The sequence below is a fragment of the Mytilus galloprovincialis genome, chromosome 7 (assembly GCF_965363235.1).
Source record: "Mytilus galloprovincialis chromosome 7, xbMytGall1.hap1.1, whole genome shotgun sequence".
NCBI classification, from domain to species: domain Eukaryota; kingdom Metazoa; phylum Mollusca; class Bivalvia; order Mytilida; family Mytilidae; genus Mytilus; species Mytilus galloprovincialis.
Window position 1 is genome coordinate 32,147,881 of NC_134844.1, and position 23,959 is coordinate 32,171,839.

The 23,959-nt window shown below is 31.9% G+C and overlaps 2 protein-coding genes across 2 annotated transcripts; both read left to right on the forward strand.

Annotated features, from left to right (window-relative positions):
* Window positions 1-5,428: 5,428 nt before the first annotated feature.
* On the forward strand, window positions 5,429-11,316 carry LOC143082776 (fatty acid-binding protein 1-like). The gene is made up of 4 exons (XM_076258631.1): window positions 5,429-5,659; window positions 7,464-7,639; window positions 9,026-9,142; window positions 10,940-11,316. The coding sequence occupies exons 1-4, from the start codon at window positions 5,584-5,586 to the stop codon at window positions 10,994-10,996; spliced, it is 426 nt and encodes a 141-aa protein (XP_076114746.1). The 5' UTR covers window positions 5,429-5,583; the 3' UTR covers window positions 10,997-11,316.
* Window positions 11,317-13,742: 2,426 nt separating this feature from the next.
* LOC143081635 (fatty acid-binding protein-like) lies at window positions 13,743-18,345 on the forward strand. The gene is made up of 4 exons (XM_076257407.1): window positions 13,743-13,868; window positions 15,704-15,882; window positions 17,292-17,408; window positions 18,090-18,345. Exons 1-4 carry the CDS (start codon window positions 13,799-13,801, stop codon window positions 18,147-18,149), a joined length of 426 nt encoding a protein of 141 aa, XP_076113522.1. The 5' UTR covers window positions 13,743-13,798; the 3' UTR covers window positions 18,150-18,345.
* The last annotated feature ends 5,614 nt before the right edge of the window (window positions 18,346-23,959 follow it).

Here is a 23,959-nt window from a genome sequence, read left to right on the forward strand (position 1 = left end):
TAATATGTCATTGCATATAAGATAATAACCATCACTGGAAGTTAAACGATCAAATTTTCACCCCTTAATTCCTGTTTACAATCTTTAGTAACCGTGTAACCTCTAGTTTCCAAATTATTTTATACAAACAAAAAATTAAAAAAAGAATGGTCCTTTTTTATGACTCAGATTTTTTTTCTGCGATGAAATACAGGATTGACAACCTACAATTGTTAAATTAAAAGGATTTGCTTTACACGAAACTGTATTGTGTTCTAAATAATTGTATTTATGAAACACATATCACTATACAAATGTACAAAACTTAAACTTCTACTTCTTGCAGAACAAGAATAAATTATTAGCATATGCTTTTAAATATTTTTCTTAATTGTTCTGTTTAATAAATGTTCAAAATTCCTTCTTACTGTAGTGATGGTCTTATATGGAACGCCACAGCTGTCTTATGTGGAACTCAGATATTACTTTATGTTGTTTTATTATTACTGAATGATATTTTGTCTTTACTTAATATGGTTTTGACATTACGTAATAATGTTTTAATATAATTCAATATGGAATAGTCATTACTTAATGATATTTCGATATTACACTATATGATTCGTAATAACTTGATATAGTTTCGTCATTACTCAATATGGTTTTGTCATTACTCGATGTGGTTTCACCATTATTCAATATGGTTGTGTCATTAGTCAATGTGGTTTTAACATTACTTGATGTGTATGTGACTTAACGTAATGTAGTTGTTTCATAACATGATGTGGTTTTGTTATTTCGTAATGATGATTTGTCTATTCTTTATATGGTTTTAACATTACGTAATGATGTTTCAAATTTTGACGATTTTACATTACTTGATGTGTTTGTTTCATAATTTGATGTGGTCTTGTTATTCTTTGATGTGGTCCTATCATTCTTTGATGTGGTTATCCCATTACTTGATGAGGTAAAACCACGTGACCAAATCGGAAAAACCTGTTCTATTTTTAGATAGTGTGCCTCGAATTCATGTGGCCATCCAACTAATTAGTGTTCAAATTAAAGTTCGGGTTACTGTTTGAGTTAAACTTTGAGTTAGTTTTCGAATTCAAGTCATGCTTAGAATTAAAGTTCTAGTTAGTATTGAGTTTCGAGTTGGACTTCGAGTTTGAGTCACATTTAAAGGCAGAGTTCTAGTTACAACTTTGAATATGAGTCACTTCTTGAGGTATAGTTTGAGTAAGATTCGAATTTAAGTCTTATTTAGATTAATTAAAATTTCGAGTTGAAATTCGAGCTATTTTATGTCGTTTTGAGTTCGTAATTAAATTTTCTATCGCGGAACGAGGGCGTTTGCTCGGGCTTCCGAAAAGAGGTCTCCGAGATATGCGTACTAAATAAACAATGTTGCAGTATACAAAACGCAACATAGGAGTTGAAATAAAGTTAGATGTGGTGTGATTGCCAATGAGACAACTATCCACCAGAGTTTAAATACAGTGGATGTAAGAAATCATATAAATAGGCAACCTTCAACACTCCGTATATTCAGCTACAAAAGGCCCCCATGCACTATGTGAAAAAAATCAAACGAAAAAACTAACTGTCTGTTTTACAAAAAAAAAAATAAAATAATATGACACATATGTATACAACGACAACAATTGAACTTCATGCTCCTGACTTGGGGTAGGTACATAAATAAAGTGCTCGTGGCGGAGTGTAACATGTATGTGAGCGAACATCGGACTGTAATGTGTAACAGCACAACACAAGAAAAAAATGTAAACTAGACAAAGTGATGCCTCCGCACTCCACTCATTTAACGGTTTATACCCCAAAAAGGACAAAGTTCAATTTTTCTCCCAAAAGATGAAAAATAATAAAAAGAAAAAACCCTGTCCACATGCACACCTTCAATACATGTACAAACAGCTAGCAGAGTGATAAATTCCTAGCATTCAAACTGTAAGAGGAGTTATCTGGAAACGCCCTACTTATGCAAGTAAATTTCCCCAAAAATGACAAAGTTCAACTTTCTCCCAAAACAGCACATATTAATAAAAATTAAACCCTGACCACATGCAGCACACCTTCAATATGTGTACAAACAGACAGTAAAGAGAACTAATAACTATATACCCATAATGGGACGGAAAGACGGACGGACATGTGCAGAGGTTTAACACTATGCCTCCAACTTTCAGTTGCAGTAAAGTTGCGGTGGCTTAAAAAACAGTTTCAATTGGCTGACTCAATAAATCGGTATGACTGGGTAATTTAAATCCATCGGGGTTATCTCGGGTTACCCAGAAAGGTAAGTAGATTCTGCTCAACGTGTGGCACCCGTCGTTTTGATTCATTTGAGTTGTTTTTCATAGTTTTGACCAAGACTTTGTTTTTCCGATATACTTTGAAAAATTTAATGAACCTTTTATTATTTGATACTTATATTGATTTGTTTGTCGTTATCAGATAAATGTCCCTTCTTCTTTTCGTTTTTTAATGTTTTAAAATATCTAATTTCCGTGGGTATTTATTATTAGATAGATTTTTTAGCCATTTTTACGTCTCATATTTTTGTCGTTCATTGTTTATACAAACAATTTTAAAATTTCACATGGGCAATGTTAGCATACATGGTTGAAAAATCAAAAGTATGTAAGAAATAATTTCAGAAATAGACCGAGATTTAAAATAGTCCAAACTAAAAGCAAGACCTTTTGTCATGCCAAAAGCACAGATATGTTTAACGTTACTGTACGCTGAAATACACAGAATATCGAACAAAATTAATGATATACGAGTACTAGATTATTATTTTAAAGATATTTCGAAAATCAATTTTATATCTAGAAATAAGGTCAATTCTTTTATCTTGTTGTGATTGTTGGAAATTAATTGATATTCAACTTTAAATCATTATAAGATTTTTAATATTATAATATGTCGAAAAAGAGTGAAATGTCATTCTTGTGCGTCAGTGCATTGAGCAAATGACATGATCTGTTAAAACGAAAAGTGTTTTAATATCATTTTAGACATATGATAGTCCTTGTTCATTATTTGCCCCTACACGTTAAAAAGCATTCAATTAATCTGTGAACTATAATAATTGATTTTGTACTGATTTTTGAGACTTAAGATTTTTTTTCATAAAGTTTTGACATGAATCATCAATCGACAAGGACATATTGAAAGATATCAAAAAATCAAATTTTATGAATGAATATTTTTGAACGAGGCGCTGTGACTAATCTTACAACCATGCTAACGACAAATATCTGCATCACCTAAACGATAATATAAAACATGAACAGACAAATAATTTAATCTCGAGGGTACATCTATTGAATTAGCTCAAATATTGGTTTGAACAGACATATCCTGACCTCACTTGTCCTTTTAAATATGGAAATATCTGGGTCAACACACCGAAAAAATTGTTTTGGTTGAAAAACTGTATTCATGTTGCTTTTGATTGATTGTTCATTTTTTTTTATTGATAAAAAGACGCACTTGCAAAATGTTATCCTGGTATCTATGATGAGTTTATTACAACCACTGGCTCGATGCCACTGCTGGTGGAATTTCATTTCCCCGAGGATATCACCAGCCCGGTAGTCAGCACTTCTGTGCAGACATGAATTATCATTGACATGGTCGTATTTTAAAATTAACTGTTTACAAAACTTTTGATTTTTTGAAATACTAAGGCTTTTCTTCCTCAGGAATATATTACCTTAACTGTATTTGGCAAAACGTTCAGGACTTTTGGTCCTCAATGCTCTTCAACTTCGTACTTTATTTGGCCTTTTGAACTTTTTTGGATTCGAGCGTGACTGAAGGGTCTTTTGTAGACGAAACGCGCGTATCTATGATGAGTTTATTTGCATACAAAGTTCGATATCTTTTTCAGACTTTCCATCCTTGCCCGTGAATATAAAAAAAAATAAATGTGGTATGATTGCCATTTAGACAACTCTTCACAAGAGTCTAAATTACACAGAAATTAACAACTACATTTATAATCGCCATGAGGCCTTCAACAATGAGCAAAAAACATACCGCATAGTCAGCTATAAAAGGCCCCAAAATGAAAAATGTAAAAAATTCAAACGAGAAAACCAACGGCCTAATTTATGTACAAAAAAAGAACGAAAACCAAATATGTAACACATCAATAAACGACGATACTAAATTACAGGCTCAAGACTTGGGACAGACGCATACATAAAGAGTGTGGCGGGGTTAAACTTGTTAGTGAGATCCCAACACTCGCCCTTACCTGGGACATTGGTGTATCAGTACAACATAAGAACGAACTATAAAAATCAGTAAAGTCCAAGTTTTATCAACCCTTAATAGCATATAATTATTTATGTCTTTACTATTTCGAATGAATGTATTTCATCATTTTATGAATGGAAAATTTTGATAGCGATGGCCTTACACGCCACGCCGATCGGGATTCTTCTGTCATCTCAACAATGATTAAAAGGACAAACAAACACTTCATACACAAACAATTTAATCTAGAACGTAAACCTATAGGTTTTGTTCAAATATTGGTTTGGCCAAACATTTCCTGTCCTTGCTCGCCCTTCCACGTTTAATATGCTTTGTGACAAAACAATGCAACAAATACTAAGTCTTCTTATTATCCAAATTCTTCAAGTAAGACCTAGAAATCTAGTAGACTTTTCGTTTCATTTACCAAATATCTCATACATACATCGATACTTTATTTTAAATGAACACCGTTTTATTTTTCATTTATATCTGTATTTTGTTCTGTCTAAACGACGCTGTCCTGGTTACAATATATGTTACATGTTTAATATGCTTTGAACATAAACTGACAAAACACTAAGACAAAAAACAAATCTGACGAAGTGTTCTAACGTGACAACAAAAACCTATCATATCATGTTTGGAAATAATATACTTTTTTTTTAATTCCGATACTCCGTTATAATGGATATTCTAATATGACGTCCTTATACGCTTTGTAAACAAAGCCGTGTTTTAATTAAAAAAAAATATGTTTGACACATGTGCATTAATTTAGTGTTTATATTCTTGCTATTTTCATTGTTATTCTAATCAAATATACACATTTTACAAATTACATAAATTTTCATTATATATTGTTTAACATATATTTACACTGCTTTTAGTTTTTATACTTATAAAATATGAATATGTTATGTACATACTTCACGGGGAGGAAATGAGAACAAACACACATATCTAATGTGTTTTCGTACGCTTCGACCTATTAATATACTGTAAAATAACCTCAAATATAATGCCTAGCCATGTTAAAATGAGCATAGAGCATGACATAAAGGAATTATTTCTTAACTAATAATTATTTATTACATTAGATAATTATGACAAGAACTGCTCTTCATAAAATGTGGAAGAAAAGTATTGACCTTTGTGCATGTAAATATTTGAGTCGCATAGGAGATTATAGGTATATACCAGTTACGATCAGTGAGGTAATTACCTTTATCTACCCTGCAAACCACACAAAGTGCAACACTTTTGAACAGTCAACATTGATATAATATACAAAAAATCAACTGAAACAAAATGGCTCAATTCATAGGAAAATGGCAGGCTGGCAAAGGTTCAATGTCAAATTTTGAAGCATTTGGTAAAGCTATGGGTAAGTTCTTAATTGTTTTATTTGTAATTTTGTTCAACATGTTCTTCACTTTTACTGTATCCAAGAATTTTATATCACACAATAAGAAGTTAATCATTATGGTTTGTATAACGAACTGTAAATTGCAAGATACATCTTAGAAATTTGTTAAAAATTGTTTATGACATTAATGCTGTATATGTATATGTAGACTGTACATGTATAAATTGTGTGTCTCTTTCATACTTTAAGCTGTATTTTCCTTACGAAAGTATTAATATCATACAAAACTGAACATAACTGAAAACTTATTAAACCTCTATTCGTTACTCTAACGACTACTCATTCACCACGATTAAACAAGGGCTGCAAAAATTTATGAATATAAATGTAATGTGCATTTGACCAAATATGTAAATAAAATAAGGAGGCTCAAGCTTTTTAGCTTAATAAGATCGCTGTTCCTTATGTTAACAACCGTTTTCAACCGTTTAATTACGTGTCCTATTATTAAAATAAAACATCGGCTACATTAATTTAGGCGTGGCGGATCCATAAAGTTAGGGATTGGAAGGGGGGGGAGGGAGTCAGGAGGTTGGACGATCAATACATTTGAATGGAGACATATGGTTAGAAACCCACCTTCTTTTTAAAAATGACTGGATCCGCCCATGAAGACGTATTTACATTCCGTGAAATCAAACAAGTTTCCGTAAAATTTGACGTCACAATTAAAATGTGATTGTTGTTTGACGTCAGAGGGTTAATCAGAGCATATTCAATGTCATTCGGAGAAAAATGTCAGCTAAATACCAAAAATATAAATACGTTGAATATGCAATATGGTAAATGAGAGAAAGCCAGAAAACCAAATAACACATGCAATGGGATCATTAAAAGAGATACACCAGCAATAAAGACAAAACCCATAAAGATTGCTAATATTAATAGCAACAACGAAAAACAAAACTCCTAAAGATTGGCAATACTTATAATAACAACCAACAAAATTGTCAATAAAAGAGATACACAACCACCAAAGACGAAACCCTTAACGACTGGTAATACTAATAACAACCACAAAAACGGAACGAAATCTAGTGTTCATCAGCCAAACCTTTCAATATTGTTCAATGATCAGTAAGGAGACTAGTTTGGTACTTAAACGTAAAGCACTTACGGAAATATATTATACCTGAGTATAATATCACGGCCATTATTCAAATTGATTAGTTACCTTGAAAGGTTATATGAACCAATATTTATAAAGGTACCAGACGTATCATTTAATTCTCCAGACGCACGGTTCGTCTTCAACAGACTCATCAGTGACGCTCAGATTAAAATAGTTATAAAGCCAAACAAGTACAAAGTTAAAGAGCATTCAGGACCCCAAATTCCAAAAATGCCAAATACAGCTATGATAATCTTTATCTGGGCTTTAATTATTGTTGAAGGCCGTACAGTGACCGATAATTATTAATTTCTGTGTCATTTGGTCTGTTGTGGAGAGTTGTCTCATTGGCAATCATAGTGATACCATATCTTCTGATTTTATATATAGTCTGCGATGCAGTATGAAGAAACAATCTGATAACGATCGACCATACTGCAAAAACGCTGTAGTTATCATAATATATCAAATAGAGTTTTGTACAAAGGAAGTTGATGGAATTGCCACACTCCTGAGAATCTATGCATTTCTAAAATATATAAATTATACGGAGACGATTGAAGAATTTTGTAAATCGAGCATAACTAATTAATAGTATCGGAGGTAAAATCTTTAACAACATACTGTATCTGTTTCATGATATAATTTTAGGCCTTCCTGCTGAAATAACTGAAAAGTTTCGAGACTCTACTTGGACTGCTACGATCAGTAAAGATGGAGACACGTGGTCGGTTGAAAACGAATCTTCTGTTTCACCGAAAAGGACGTATAGTTACCAAGAAGGGAAGGAACTAGTTACAACAAATATGTTTGGAAAAGGTCTTAAGGTATAACAAATTTGTTCGATATGTATCATCGTAGAAAAAATGCAATAGAAGTACTATGTCAGGAACCTGTAATTCAGTTGTTGTTTGTTTACTTTTTAACAGCTGTTATGCTATGATTAAGGGCAACTATGTCAACAGGTACACACACTCAGTTTTAGGTAATTGTAACCTTTGCGCTTTGTGTGTGTTTTGCAGTTGATGTGCTTATAGTATTTTGCGTCATTTGTGTTACCACATATTTAGACAATATACGTATAGTGTCTTGAAATATGAAATTTATTTGTATGAGGTTTAGAAACGGGAGAAATGCGAGGTTGTACCGAGCATTTCTCCTGTTTCGTGCCAAATACAAATAAATTTCATATTTCAAGACACTATGCGTATATTGTTTTTATACTGATATCGATAAAAAATAATAAAAAATAAAAATATGTAACATATATTGTTAAAAAAAAGTGTTTGGAATTTCCCTCTTGGGGTACCATTTTGGGGTATTTCCCTGTGAGCGTAGTCCAGGCGGCAAGACATTGACATTTTAAGGAATTAGAAAGGGAAAATGAACTTAATTAATAAAATTTAATAAAAATTGTATATAAATTACCAATTTGAAGACATAACAAGTTAAATTTATAAAAGTTTGACCATTGTTACTACACGTTGTCATGGTTGTAACGTGACGTTGTTGATGAAATACAGTAGTTCCGGTAAGTACGCGGGGCTTATAGGTTAGTTGAGGTCATTGACGTATAAAGCTAACGTATAGCTTTATCTGTATAGTAAAATAGCTGATTGCAGTATAACTTTTGTTTTTCTATTTGTATAAATATAAAATGATTGTTTGAATAATTATCAATGTCATCATAATATGGGTAGTAAAGTCGACTACTTGACATTAACCCAATGGACCTGACGTCAGGCAACAGTGGTATCGGCCCAGTTGTTGTAAAACCCATCAATATGTATATTAAGCTTATGATTTCTCATCAACAACACCTATTTCATATATTTTCGCATATACTATAGGTCTCAATCTTTAAAAACAATCAGAAAACCAAAGAATTGCAAAGAATATTTAAGACCAAACTTACAAAAGTTGTAACACATATGGCAAATCCACATAGCGTTGGAAACACTAGTTATAAGTGTCACAAGGTTTTTCAATTAATTTGAATGACATGCTCAGTAATATCAGGTTTGTTCATCTAATTTACAAACATACTAGTACCAAATCTCCATTTTTCACATTATTACCGACCGAAATTTTACAGTAGACCGATCATATAATATTTAGATTAAGAGATTTAAAGACCGAGTATTTTCAAAAATGATTAGCACGTTTGTTTAATTTTCTAAATTCTGTAACCAAACCATAATTTGATATTTCAGCTAACAGCTACGTTTGATTCCGATACAAAAATGACTGTAATGGAACAGACTGAAAACGAAAATGGTTGGAAAAGTCTTAAAGCAGTCAGAGAAATAAAGGGTGACAAGATGATAACTGTAAGTATTTACAAACAGTTCACTACAATGGCTGTCGTTGGTTGCTGTTTATCATATTTGTGTTTTCGTTAAATGACTGCCAGAAGTCAGGTCATGGGAGATTTGTTTGAAATATTTCATACTTTTGTCATGTTGAGGCATTCGTCAGCTGACTTTACAATATGTGTATTGCTCATCGTTGAATGCTGTGTTGGGATCTATAGTCGATTAAACCCACATCAGTTGACCTCTGTTGGATAGTTGTCTCATAGACACATCTCCTTATTTTTTCCATGTATTAACAGTTTGACAATTTTTTCAAAGCTTTAACATATAATTACTAATACTTAATTTAATTTGAAAGTTAATCTCTTGTATTCTTTAATGTTGATAAGATAACATTCCTCATCGGTGAGCAAGCATAATTGATAATAATTAACTTCAAACGAATGATAAGTGCTGTCTTAACAATTGTGATGTGAGAATGTTATGTTCCGGCTAAAATCTTCTTTTACTTGAGATTAAAAGTGGGAATGGAATCGCATTTCCGTTAGATTTTAATTAAGTCAAATGCGTGAACGATATTTCAGTGATAAATTAATATACAATTCTGCTTTGTTTGAACAGTGGTATACTGCATCACCTCTCTGTTTTCATGTACTAAGATTTATTTAAATACCTTTACTGAAATGGTTAAATTCAAATGTACATACCCTAGCACTAAATTAGATGATCTATTCGAATCTTCAACTGCTATTACAAGTCTGAAATTTTATAGGTTTTGCATGTAGACAGTACAGAGTAGGTATAATGTCTATCAATGCTTTTATTTTTTTTATTATGACGTAATTATTGTTTTGGATAAAAACAAGATGATACAAAGATGTCAACAGAAGTTCATAATTTCATTATGATCCAAACTGGGAGACTGCAGAAATGAATCAACTCAAATTATACGAACAGAGAACTAGTATTGAACCGAAACGGAAAGTATATAAAGTTATGTTTTGGCTTTTTCAAAGACGTTGTTAAACTAAAATTTATGTTGTGGGTATGAAGTGCTGTCTATCAACGTAAAACATCACCAACAGGACAAATATTCTTACTACTTGTAGACTAATGTTAGTTCTTGCCAATGACTACATATACAGTTTCTATGTCTTCCGTTTCAACGTTTTACCTTGTGCGTAAAGTTTAAAAACAGACTATAATTTGAAGACTCCGACGTTTTTACGAACTGAAGGCACATAGAGCAACAAAATTCAAAGAATGAATAAAAAATACACGATTGAAATACTTTACGATTCCGAGATTTTCTAGTCATACTGTCACATAATTAGCTATTTTCAATTTCGAAAACTTCAAAAAAGATAGATAAATGTTTATTAATCCTAAATTATCCGTATAGAATCAATAATATCAAAAACCAGTATAGAATTAATAATATTAACGTGGTACCTAACACTACAGGGAGATAACTCTGTAAAATCAGCTAAAAGTTTTAATCACGTTGTATCGTTAAGGAAATATTAAGATTCTCAATAATCAAATCAGTGTTGTTCAAACTGCTATATATTCAATGAAATTTTTTCCGATAAAGTGTATGGTTCAAGTTTTTAGAATTTATTTTTCTATTTTTGTGAAAGGGTCAAAGTAAATGATTATTTTATCAAAATTTTATGAAAATAAAGTAGCCAAATCAATTTAAGTCAAGGTGTTCGGTACCACCTTAAAAACTCGTACATAGTTTTATCAAAATAAATAACTATTTAACTCTTTAGAATTCTATAATATAGTTATATTCATCTTATTTTGTAGACAATTACAGAACTTGAAAGTGGAGTGTCGATGACCCAAGAATTCACAAGATGTTGATTGATAAACCATTGTTATTATAACAGCTACGGATAATCTATGTTTGAAATAAACAGTAGAGACTAAAACATCGAACTAGTACGTTGGTGTTACCGCATTTGAACCAACATTTTCTTAGATGTAATTTTAATTGGTCAGTGACCAGGGAATCATTTGAACATGAAAAGATGACAACTAAGAGTCGGCTGCTAAAATACGTATAAGCACGACTTTAAAGCAAACATTTTTCTTTTAAATGGTAGCTATTAAAATTTTGTTATATTATTATATTCTTGTTACGTTGTACAAAATCAAAAAATAAAATGGACAAAACAACTGAATTACAAAATTTTATCGTCCCATTTAATGATGGGCTCTATGTTTCTATTTTCTAACAGCTTTCATTCTTTTCGACGAAAGAATACACCTTCATGTTTTCTTTTTCCAATTATGGTCTGTAACAAAACAAAAACTAAATATCGATTTCCGTATCAGCCGAATATCTCACAAATAAGTTAAAAATAGAATAGAATTAGTGAATTTTACAGAACTTTACATGCATTTGTCTTGACTATCACAACACTTAACGTGTCGATGTCTTGACGAGCTATATATTTAAGATGTAATACCACCACTGTTTCCCCTTTTACATTTTGTAGTCTTTCTTAGATTGTCACTTTTCAAATCCAAGTGCAGAATTTTATGTTTGTTTTAAATAAAGAAATATTTGGCATGAGTAAAATTTAATCCTGTGCAGTATTACGAAAAAAAGTTCACATGACATTTAAATGCATATAAGACAATAACCAACACTGGAAGTTGACCGATGAATTTTCACCCCTTTGTTCCTGTCTACAAACATTAGTAACCATGTTACTTCAAGTTTACAAAATATTCTATAGAAACACTAAAATAAAAAAAAAAGAAGCGTGCTTTGCAACACCTTATTTTACTTTTCCTTCGTCGTCTTTAAGCTGTCTCTTTTTGGTTATGACAGTGTCAGTTTCCCTTCAACTCATGATTTTTAATGTCAAACTTGGTATCTTTAAATCTTTTATAGTTCGTGTTGTGGTACTGCAAATATGTTCAAACGTATAAGCAGTTAAAAGGCCATATTTTTATATGAATCATTCATTGCAACGGTATTAAATAAAACTGTCATTATTCAAGAGTAATATATATTTTAAAGGCAGATCGTAAGTTCTTTAAACCGGTCCTCGTTTACGAGCCTTGATCAATGCTTTCTCAGTTTCATAGTGGGCTTCCATATATAGTCATCCTGATACCTTGATATACATTTTGATTGACTAAAAGATTAAAAAGTTTTTCATCCGATGCATTACGAAAGCCAGCAAAGAATTCTCTGTTGTACATGTAACCTTTTTTAAAATGTTGAAATTATATATGAAAAGGCTTTATTTTACACAAGGAAAAAGTAGAGCGAATCGCCATGGACGATTTCATCCACTACAATTATGCAACGTCTGCAAATGATAGGAAACTAGAGACTCTAAAGAGCCTTTTTAAGCGGGCGGGTTCATTGAACACAATTTGAAAACTAAGTACCCTAATGATGATTGTGGACAAGTTTGTTTAAATTTATTTTAGTAGTTTCAGAAGAGACGAATTTTCTAAACAACTTTCTAAAAATGTAAAAAAAATTACTGTAAAGGGCAATTACTCTGTTGATCTTACTTTGTTAAACATTACTGCTGTTTACAGATTATCGCTTTCTATAATAATATTCAAGATAATAACCAAAAACGACAAAATTTCCTTAAAATTACTAATTCTGGGGCAGGAACCTAACAACGGGTTGTCCAATTCATCTGAAAATTTCAGGGCAGATAAATCTTCACCTGATAAACAATTTAAATCCATGTCAGATTTGCTCTAAATGCTTTGGTTTCAAAGTAATAAGCCAAAATCTACATTTTAACCATATGTTCCATTTTTAGTCATGGCGGCCATCTTTGTTGGTTGGCTGGGTTACCGGACACATTTTTTTAAACTAGATACCCTAAAAATGATTGTGGCCAAGTTTGGTCAAATTTGGCCCAGTAGTTTCAGAGGAGAAGATTTTTGTAAAACTTTACGGCAACGGACGACGGACGCCAAGTGATGACAAAAGCTCATTTGGCCCTTTGGGGCAAGTGAGCTAAGAAGGGAACGAGAAACAATTATGAGTCACACCAACAAACGACAACCACTGAACATCAGGTTTCTGACTTAGGAGTCAGGACACAAAAAAAAACCAAACGCATTTATAAATAACAACAATATCAGATAACTAGAGAATGCGTTAAATAAACAGTGTTAATAATACATAGATAAACGTTCTACTCAAATAAAATTTATACTTGAAAATTATGTTTATTGACTTTTTCTATTTCACAATAGTAAACGTAAATGTATTAGTATTAGTCCAATCAATCTTTAGTTAAGTCAGACATGTATTTTAAAAGGACATTCTACTTTCTTGCAGAATATGTATGAGAAAGTTCTACTTATTTATTACACAAAAAAAAAAAAAATTATTGACTTTTCTAATTCGCAATAGTATGGAATAAGATGAGTTACAGTTTAAGCACAATCTATCATTCAGTTGGACCCTATAGTTTATACCCATCTTTGATTGGACATTTAAAGAACGTTGTTTTTTCTTCTGTAACTAGAACGTTCAACTTTTAAAAAAAATGATGACCTGCTAACCTTATATCCTAACAGAGGTATGCTATATAAAAGTGTAACTACTATCTAACCCACACGTATTTAACGACCACAAAAGGTTAACATCCGATTTTTTTTAGTGTTTTCATCAATATGGCTCAATTTTTAGGAAAATGGAAATCAGTATCTATGTCCAATATGGAAGGTATAGGAAAAGCTTTAGGTAAGTCAAGGTTCAAGATTTTAATGTTTAATATATATTAATTCTGTGCATGTTCCTTTGATCATGTTGATAACTATTTACACCACTCGGTGGATACTACTGCTGAAGGACGTTTCGTCCACGAAAGTATCACCAGCCCAGTAGTCAGCAGTTTGGTGTTGACATGAATATCAATTAATATATGGTCATTTTTATAAATTTACTGTTCGCAAACGTATGAATTTTCTGAAATACTTAGGATTTCCTAACCCAGGCAAAGATTAACTTTAGCCGTATTTGGCACATCTTTTTGGAATTTTTTGGTCCTCAATGCTCTTCAACTTCATACTTGTTTGGCTTTCTGACTATTTTGAACTGAGCGTCACTAATGAGTCTTATGTAGACGAAACACGCGTATGGCGTTTCAAATTATAAGCCTTGCAACTTTATAGCTATATTCATTGATAATGGAATTTATATGTCGTAAAAATTATTTTCATTTACATATTCCTTGCAATGGCGTTATCGTTTTTGGTTTTATGTATAACAAATTATATTCAATTTAACAAAGAATTTCAAATTAGGGAACGGCTTCCATACAGAGCTGTTGATTACGTGTTTTTACATATACTCCAAACAATTTTCCAATTTTATTTTCAACAGCAATATAATGGCTGTTCTGTTTATTTGTCTTTGTAAAATCTGTGTAGGTGTTTGTTTTAAAACTCGATACCGCATGTTCGTTCGAGTCCTACCTCCTTTTCTCTGCAAGAAAAGCTACATATAGGACCCCTTTTTGGAATTGGTTTTATACGTCATGCAATTATACTCTTCATCTTTTCTTCGCCATTTTTGTTGTTGTTGAACAAAACATATCTCAATAAAACACCCCGTATCGTGGTAGAGTGATCTTTTTGTACATTAGATTTGCTTAACCTCGTTTTTAAAAGTTTAATATTTTGAAGTGGTAAAGAAACTTAAAAGATTTTTCTTTGACATTTAAATCATAACTTATCAGATTGTAATGTTAGCGTATCATTAAATTAAACTTTACTTTAATTTGCGTAATTAATTTCCAACAATCCTAGCACCTAATGTAGTGCTTGGCCTGAAACCCCTTTTTCTGCTTTTCAGACTTTGTAAAAAGTCACCAGTTTCTGAGCAGAAAGTTGATGAACCAAGGTTATGTTAAAGAACGTCTCGTCCTTCTTCAACATAAGTTAATCGGAAGATACTAAGACCGTGTTGATAAATATTCCGTATCAACTTCACAAATAATACACGATGGTGTTGAGTATAAACTCTAATTACAGACGTTGTTTATCATCTTGATTACATGTTAAAGTGTTCGTTAATTTGTACATTATAACCATTACTGTTTAGTCAATTGTTTGTTATAGTTTTTTGACGTCGCTCGGTATTTACAATCCCGTCATGGTGTTATTGTGCTACGGTAAATTTTTGTATTCCTGTCTTACAATTTTGCTTATGTGCTTTGTCTTTATTCTTGTTGCTTTTCTTTGTTGACATTTTTGTTTGTTTTTATAGTCATTAAGATTACAGAATGATGATGAATCCTGAACCTTTATTTGACAATGTTTCCTGTTATGTCTTTTTGTTTTGTTTACACATTGTTGTCAATATAATATCAAATAAGCGATTATCAACGATGGATCTAAGAGAGAGTTTCAATAGTAATTGAAGAATCTAGGGCACTGTATTATAGATCGATTTACAACTTTGTGATGGGGAACTTAGAACTGGTGGATACTTCAAAAAACTTTGAAGTTATTCATACAGTTATATTCATTTTCATTTATTATATTTATGACATGAAATATGTAATACACTTTTAGGCTATTCAGATGAAATGATTAAGATGGCCAAAGCATCCACCTGGACATTTGAATTCACCAAAGAAGGAGATAGGTGGTCAGTGTCAAATGAATCGAACAACACACCCAAATCAACAAATACTTACGAAAAAGAAGGGAAAGAATTGGTTACAAAAGGCCCATCTGGAAAATGTATGAAGGTAGTTTTAATTAAAGAACATGCTCATGATATATTACTTTTCTACCCAAGCTTAGTAAAGTATAAGTAGAAAAAAAATATTGTCAATCTTCAGATAAGGAAGATTATTTGTTTGTCGATTGTTCAAGTGTGGGAGCCTCACAATCGATTTCAGACCATGTGAAACCAGAATTTACTGGTTTTATGCCATGTATGCATCATAGAGGTGATGCAAAACACGTTGGACACCCGCAGTAAAACAAATCTGTGTTAGTGGTGGATGACAGGTTTTTATTTGATATGTCAGGAATTCAGATTTGATTTTGTTCTAGTATAATGTCAGGAATTCAGATTTGATTTTGTTCTAGTCTAATCTTTTTTCGTTTAAATTTTATGATTTTGGTTATGCTTATGATTCCATCAATGTTCAACAGACATTGTTAAATGTCTGTTTTGCAAAGTTTTTTTGTATTAATAAATCAACATTGAATTAAATGTTTTTCTTTCACACAAAGCAAACTTTAAAAGTAAGAGTATTTACTTGAATCACGAATCGTTGTGCATGACGCTGTATAATTTCTTTCGAAGGCCGAACCGTTTAACTATTACTTTTTAAACGTCCATAGATTTTTTATTTACTTTTTTACTAAAACTGGACAATTGAACTTCTCACATTATCTGAATTAGAAAATCTTGGATTAGTTATAATAAAGAATATGTTGTATGATTGCCCATTAGACAACTTAACACAAGAAACCAATAAACAGTTATAGAATAGATCACTGTACGGCATTAAACAATGAGAAAAGCCAATACCACATAGTTAGCTGTAAAAAGCTCCAAAGTCACAAATGTAAACCAATTTAAACGAAAAAAACTAACGGCCTTATTAATGTTAAACCAAATGAACGAAAAACAAATATGTAACACAGCAACAAATGACAACCACTGAAATACAGGCTACTGACTTTGGACAGGCACATACATACAGACGGTGGTTGGTTAAACATGTTACCTAGAACCCAACACTCACCCTAACCGGTGGTGTAACAGTACAACATAAAAACGAACTAGACAGATCGATACATATAGATATATATCCAACAAAAACATTTGTACATCCCAAACCAAACTAAAATCAAATTGTTTGTGTGAAATTATTCCAAAATTTATATCATGACATATTTTAAAACACACTTGTTCTTTTCTATAACTCGATAAATAGCTTTAAGTTGACAACAAGGAAAACTATATGTTTGATTGGTGCAGAGAACTGAAAAAAAGTTGTCTTTGAATATTGGTGAAAAAAAACCGTGATGAGATTACAAAAAGTAATACGTAGGTTTTTTTTTTTTTATAAAAAGTCTACCTTTAAAAATTCTAAATGTGTAACTTTGTAAACTTAATTGTAAGCTGTTTCTTGTGTTGTAGCTTATTATCAAATTTGACTCGGATACCAAAATGACTGTAATGGAAAAGTGGGAACAAGCAACTGGATGGAAAGATATGAAACTCGTACGAACAATTGAAGGAAACACAATGACAGCAGTGAGTATCCAATAAAAGAATATGATATGGTAAAATTAAATCATCTGGTGAACGGCATTTATTCTTGATTGTGAGTTGTCTCATTGGCACTCCTACAACATCTTCTCATATCTATTGACAAAAATATAAGACATTAGTGGATTTGTTTTTTAATCATGGTATCTATGATGAGTTCAGTATTGTCAATGTTAAAAACTGGACTGAACAAATGGATAACTCAGAAAAATTAATGGTATAAATCATGATTTTGAAGTTGCTTACCTAACACAAAGATTAACTCTATTTCGATCTTTTGCATCTGTAAACATAATGAACAACTAATAAGTCAAGTTTCAGTTATTCATTGTACATTGTTTTTTCATCAAATCAAAAACGAACTATCGTATTCCTGCAATTGATATACAAACTCATAAAAAGTGGTTTTTCTTACCTTTGAATTAAGTGGGCAAATATTGAAAAAAAATTGGCATGTATCATTTGCACTTGCTCTCCTTTGTATGGGTTTGGTACAGTCTTTTAAATTTCAAATCTTGCAATTCTTCACTTCTCTGTTAGAGCACAAACAAATAGAAAGAACTTCATTTGCAGGATCAGTCTAGGTTTAAGATTTAGATGCATCTTATGCTTTACGAATATGTGATTGAAATATATTGATATATAATTAGCTAATTGCAATTAAAGGTTTTGGAAGATCTGGAAAGTGGAGAAAAGATGACCCAAGTATTCGAGAAATGCACATAGATTGAGGAAAAAAATAGTGGAGTGGAAATAAGCGTCATCAATTGGTGTTGTTTGAGTATTTACTAGTGCATATTGTAATGCTGACTAAATATGTTTGAAATAGAATGCGATGTAGAAAAAGCAACAAAAGGAAGGACTTCAACGAATCGCAAGCCATCACATTAACAAAAAGATTGTTTTTTGAGGCAGCATTGTAATAAAACCATGTTTCTATTATAATGTCGTGTGTTTAATATGTTATTTACAAATTATTTCGATAAAAGAAAGGCGAAATATACCAGATGGACAGTCAAATAGTTATCAAAAGTACCAGGATTATAATTTAGTACGCCAGACGCGCGTTTCGTCTACATAAGACTCATCAGTGACGCTCATATCAAAATAGTTAAAAAGCCAAACAATACAAAGTTGAAGAGCATAGAGGATCCAAAATTCAAAAAGGTTGTGCCAAATACGGCTAAGGTAATCTATTCCTGGGACAAGAAAATCCTTAGTTTTTCGAAAAATTTAAAGTTTTGTATCAGGAAATTTATAAAAATGATCACATTATTGATATTCATGTCAACACCGAAGTGCTGACTACTGGGCTGGTGATACCCTCGGGGACGAAACGTCCACCAGCAGTGGCATCGACCCAGTGGTGTAAATAGTTGTCAAAAGTACCAGGATTATAATTTAGTACGCCAGACGCGCGTTTCGTCTACATAAGACTCATCAGTGACGCTCATATCAAAATAGTTAAAAAGCCAAACAATACAAAGTTGAAGAGCATAGAGGATCCAAAATTCAAAAAAGTTGTGCCGAATACGGCTAAGGTAATCACTCATAGATATAAACTGACAACGCCATGGCTAAAGATAAAAAGACAAAAGACAAATAATAGTACAGAAGACACAACATAGAAAACCAAAGACTAAATAACACGAACCCCATAAAAAACTGGGGGCGATATCAGGTGCTACGGAAAGGTAAGCAGATCCTGTTCCACATCTGTTTAGGAGAATTATACATTAAAGGATCAATAAAGCTTATCACTTTTTAAATAAGGGGCATGATATCAAAGTGTAAATAAACCTAGAAAATACAAGTGTATACAACTGCCAAAATCCTTACAAACAGACGAACAGACAGCAATTTCCCTATAAATACTCCACATTACGAAATAGAACTCTAAAGCATGTGCAAAAATTGATCATAATCAGAAATCGGGGATGATTAAGTTGTTCTGGAAGTGACAACTGACATGTTGCTCATTTGAATGATCGGTGACCTAATTGTAATGATCATAAACTTCATCTTAATGTTTGTTTATTGTCAACATACAAAATAAGGCAAACCTACCGTTATTTGCATGCTCATGAAATCAATACGTTTTATTTCTACTGAATGCCCGCACTTAAACCCCTGAAAAGAAATTGAAGCAAATCCTAGTTGTATTTCTTTATTTACTTTGGAAAAAACAAATTGATATGAAGACTATGTTGTTAGCTCTTTTCAACTAAGATTCACTAAACCGTTTTGTATAATTAACACCAGGCACACATTTATTCCAAATGAGCATAACCTAAGGAACAAAAGAGGGGCAAAAGATATCAGAGGGACATCCAAACTCATAAATCAAAAAGAAACTGAAAACGACATGGCTACAAAAGAAAATACAAACAGACAAACAATAATACACAAAACACAACATACAACATACAAAAACAAAAATAAAGACAAAGCAACAGAAACAAGCATTCCATTATTAATTGTATATTCTACATGGAAAAATTTAAACGTAACCTCATCATGACTGACATAATTTATCTTAAACTACATGAACATGATGAAGGTCAATAGAAGCTGCAACGTAATTCAATAATTTTTCATGGATCGGTTTAAAGGCTACAAACAGAACAATAGCAATTGACAATATCAGCAATGTCCTGATTAATATGCAGATGATAATGTTTATCGTTTAATCTGTATTCTTAAAATTGAGCTGCTTGGAACTTAGGAATGTAAAATCCTAGTGCTACTTTGCTTTTACTTCTTAAGAAAGCAGAACTCACAATTCGTTTGCTCTGACCGTGTCTGTATTGACATTTTGGATATCACTTAACGCAATATAATGTTTTCCTGGTAAAATATTAAGTCAAGTATTTCGCCAACACATATTTCTTACACGTTTACCAAATTTTTCAATAGATAAATAAATTTGGTTCGGAACTTGCTTGTTTGTAGTTAACCTTTTAGCACATCCTATGTATCCTATTGGTCTGGTGATACCCTCGGGGAATAAGAACTCCACCAGCAGTGAATCACTATTGGTCTCAGTGGTGATACCCTTGGGGAATAAGAACTCCACCAGCAGTGAATCACTATTGGTCTGGTGATACCCTCGGGAATAAGAACTCCCCCAGCAGTGAATCACTGCAGTAAAAATATATAGTGATTTACCAATTTATGATGGCGAACTGAGAACTTAAGTATTTTTTTTATAACTTTCTGGAGTAAATTTATGGAGATATCAGGTTATTTATTAAAACAAATATGTAGTGGGAAATCTTAATTCAATACGATAATTTTGCATCATGGTTTAGGTTGTCTATATAATATGATGTTTTTATTTCTTAGAATTTTTTATATTATAAATTTATACTTACGCATCTAGAACTCATATTTACGAAGAAGGGAAAAAATTGTCGAAAACACTTTTTTGGACAATGTCTTAGGGTAGTCAAAACTGAGGTCCTTGCTATTGGTCTATTTTATTTCTTTCTAAGCTTTAGTCGATTACAAGGTGAAATACTGTTTTCACAAGTATATAAATATCCGTAAGTATGATCCATTTTCCGTTAAACTAACCCATTATGTTGGTCGGTTCTTCGAGTTTGGTATATTTTTTTTTAACATTTTCTGGTCATGTAAATATATTGAAAAACACCATTAAAACTCAATTACACTTTTATATTCTCTTTTTAGAAATTAACCAGCGATAAAATAAACGTCACAAAAATACGCCATCTTTTGTGATGGCGTTGAATCATTTGTGTGATGCACAGTTTATAATTCTATTGTGGTATCCTGTTATACTGTCGTAAATGCATGGATCATGTCTGTTTTTATTCTGTAGTTTACATGTTTAAATAAACTACTGACAGTTACTATATTATGTATTTGTGTACTTCTCTGTCCTGTGTCTTCTTGTGTTAATTTGTATAATATTACTGTCATATGCAATTTTGTCATTTTAGCGGTATTTTATAACATTGCCATATAAATGGTAGGTTTGGGTAGCTATAAAACCAGGTTCAAGTGACCATTTTTCTTAAAATGTATTGCATCAAGACAGAAATATTGCAGTTGTTATCAAAGAGTCAGTTTGTTTGTGTCAGTTCAGTGTTTCTGTTGTTCCGCTGTTTCCCTCTTATAGTTGGTATATTTTACACGGTTTTGGTTTGTGAGTGACTCAGATTTGTTTTCGCTCGATACAATAATTCGTGATAGAGATTTCAATAAGTTACCACGAGTATTTTTAAAATTTGAGATCTAGCTTTTAATACGAAATTATAATTTCGGGAGATCATACGTGAGCTCCTTAGATTTTGGAATAGTTTTTAGCAGATTTCAATCTGTATTGCATGTACATTACGCATCTGTCATACAGAAAACCGGTTAAAGATTGTCTATTGGTATTATTAGATGGAAAACAATGTAGAAAATTGTTTTCTAAAAAAAATCAGCAAAAGTGTTTAAAGAAGCTAGTACCCTTTTAGTTGATGTGGCTTTCAAAGATAAATAACAATTGAAGAGGAAATTCAATATAAACAAATCATTTATTAGACCTTTTTATATATGGTCTATTTATCGGTTACTGAACTGAACTTGGATAGATAAGAGAATCAATGATGTTATCGCAAAACAAATATTTCTGTTTCCATATATTTTACGCTAAAAGGCTTTTTGTGGCAATAAAAATCGTTGATAGTAATATATGTTACTACTTTATGTACATGTTACTTGAACTTAAACATTGTAGTAGACCTTTTCAACAACTGTTTACACCTACAGTTGAGAACGACTACGACAGGTAAGATGTATGGGGTCGTCTCAAAAATAAAAATTAAAAATAATAGTATTGGTCACTATTGATTTTATTGCTTGACATTTATTTGATCGGCAATGATACATCTTTCCAAGAGAGTCCAAATGACATGATGTATTTTTTTCTAATTTAGTATGAAGAAAAGTATGGGCATTAAATTACATTTATTCTAGGATCTTTTTGGACGTTGAGCTGTCATGGTAAAATTTGGAAAATGAAAAAAAAAAAAAAATTATGCTCTTCGGCAACCAGATGGATGGGGCTGATGAATTGGCTCGCCCTAATGTTGTTAGGCAAAAAAAAAAAAAACTGATAACGAAAAAGCGCCTAATATAATAAGCGGAATATAATAAAATTTATATCAAGAAAAGGCCCAAACTTTTAAAGCCTGTGTCGCTCACCTGTTACTGTATTTACTGATGTCGGCCATCTTATTTGTTGAGCGGGGTCATTAGACACTTTTATTTAAAATAGATACCCTAGTAATGATTGTTGCCAAGTTTGGTTATATTTGGCCCATAGTTTAAGAAAAGAAGATTTTTGTACAAGTTAAAAAATGACGAAAAGTTGTTCAATGTTGACTATAAAGGACAATAACTCCTTAAGGGGTTCTCTGACAATTTTGGTCATGTTGACTTTTTTGTAGATCTTACTGAACATTATTGTTGTTTACAGTTTATCTCTATCTATAATAGTATTCAAGATAATAACCAAAAACTGCAAAATTTCCTTACAATTCCCAATTTTAGGGCAGCAACCCAACAACGGGTTGTAGGATTCATCTGAAAATTTGTGAGGGGATAGATCTTATTCTGATGGACATTTAAATCTTGAAAGATTTGCCCTAAATGTCTTAGTTTCAAAAGATATAAAGCAAAAACTGCATTTTACCACTATGTTCTAATTTTAGCCATGTCGGCCATTTTGTTTGGTAGGTGGGGTCATCGGACACATTTTTTAAACTATATACCACAATTATGAGTGTGGCCAAATTAGTTTAAAATAGGCCCAGTAGTTTCAGAGAAGAAGATTTTGAACAAGTTACAAAAAATGACGAAAAAGTTGTTAAAATTGACTATAAAGGGCAATAAACTCTTTAAGGGATTGACTGACAATTTTGGTCATGTTGACTTATTTGTAGGTCTTATTTTACTGAACATTATTGCTGTTTACAGTTTATCTCTATCTATAATAGTATTCAAGATAATAACCAAAAACTGCAAAATTTACTTAAAATTTCCAATTCAGGGACAGCAACCCAACAACAGGTTGTCCAATTCGTCTGAAAATTTCAGGGCAGATAAATCTTGACCTGATCAACAATTTTACAACTGTCAAATTTGCTCTAAATGCTTTGGTTTTAAAGATATAAGCCAAAATATACATTTTACCCCTGTGTTCTATTTTTAGCCATGGCGGCCATCTTTGTTTGATGGCTAGGTCATTGGACACATTTTTAAAACAAACTAGATACCCCAAGGATGATTGTGGCCAAGTTTGGTTAAATTTGGCCCAGTAGTTTCAGAGGAGATTTTTGTAAAAGTTTACGGACGACGGACGCCAAGTGATGAGGTCAGGTCAGGGGAGCTAAAAAAGAGAAGGTTTCTACGACAAAGGGACTATGTATTTTTCAATCAATTTGTGAGGACGATCATATAATCAAATGAGGGATAATCTGTCGTTTGAGTCTAAATCCTTGCTAGCCACTGTCCAAAAAGAC

Bases quoted from the DNA above. Each gene is read 5' to 3' on its own strand.
- LOC143081635 (XM_076257407.1), top strand. From the start codon at position 13,799: ATGGCTCAATTTTTAGGAAAATGGAAATCAGTATCTATGTCCAATATG. The intron at 13,869-15,703 runs GTAAGTCAAGGT...ATACACTTTTAG, and splicing joins AGGTATAGGAAAAGCTTTAG to GCTATTCAGATGAAATGATT. The intron at 17,409-18,089 runs GTGAGTATCCAA...TTGCAATTAAAG, and splicing joins AAGGAAACACAATGACAGCA to GTTTTGGAAGATCTGGAAAG.
- LOC143082776 (XM_076258631.1), top strand. From the start codon at position 5,584: ATGGCTCAATTCATAGGAAAATGGCAGGCTGGCAAAGGTTCAATGTCA. The intron at 5,660-7,463 runs GTAAGTTCTTAA...ATATAATTTTAG, and splicing joins AGCATTTGGTAAAGCTATGG to GCCTTCCTGCTGAAATAACT. The intron at 7,640-9,025 runs GTATAACAAATT...TTGATATTTCAG, and splicing joins TGTTTGGAAAAGGTCTTAAG to CTAACAGCTACGTTTGATTC.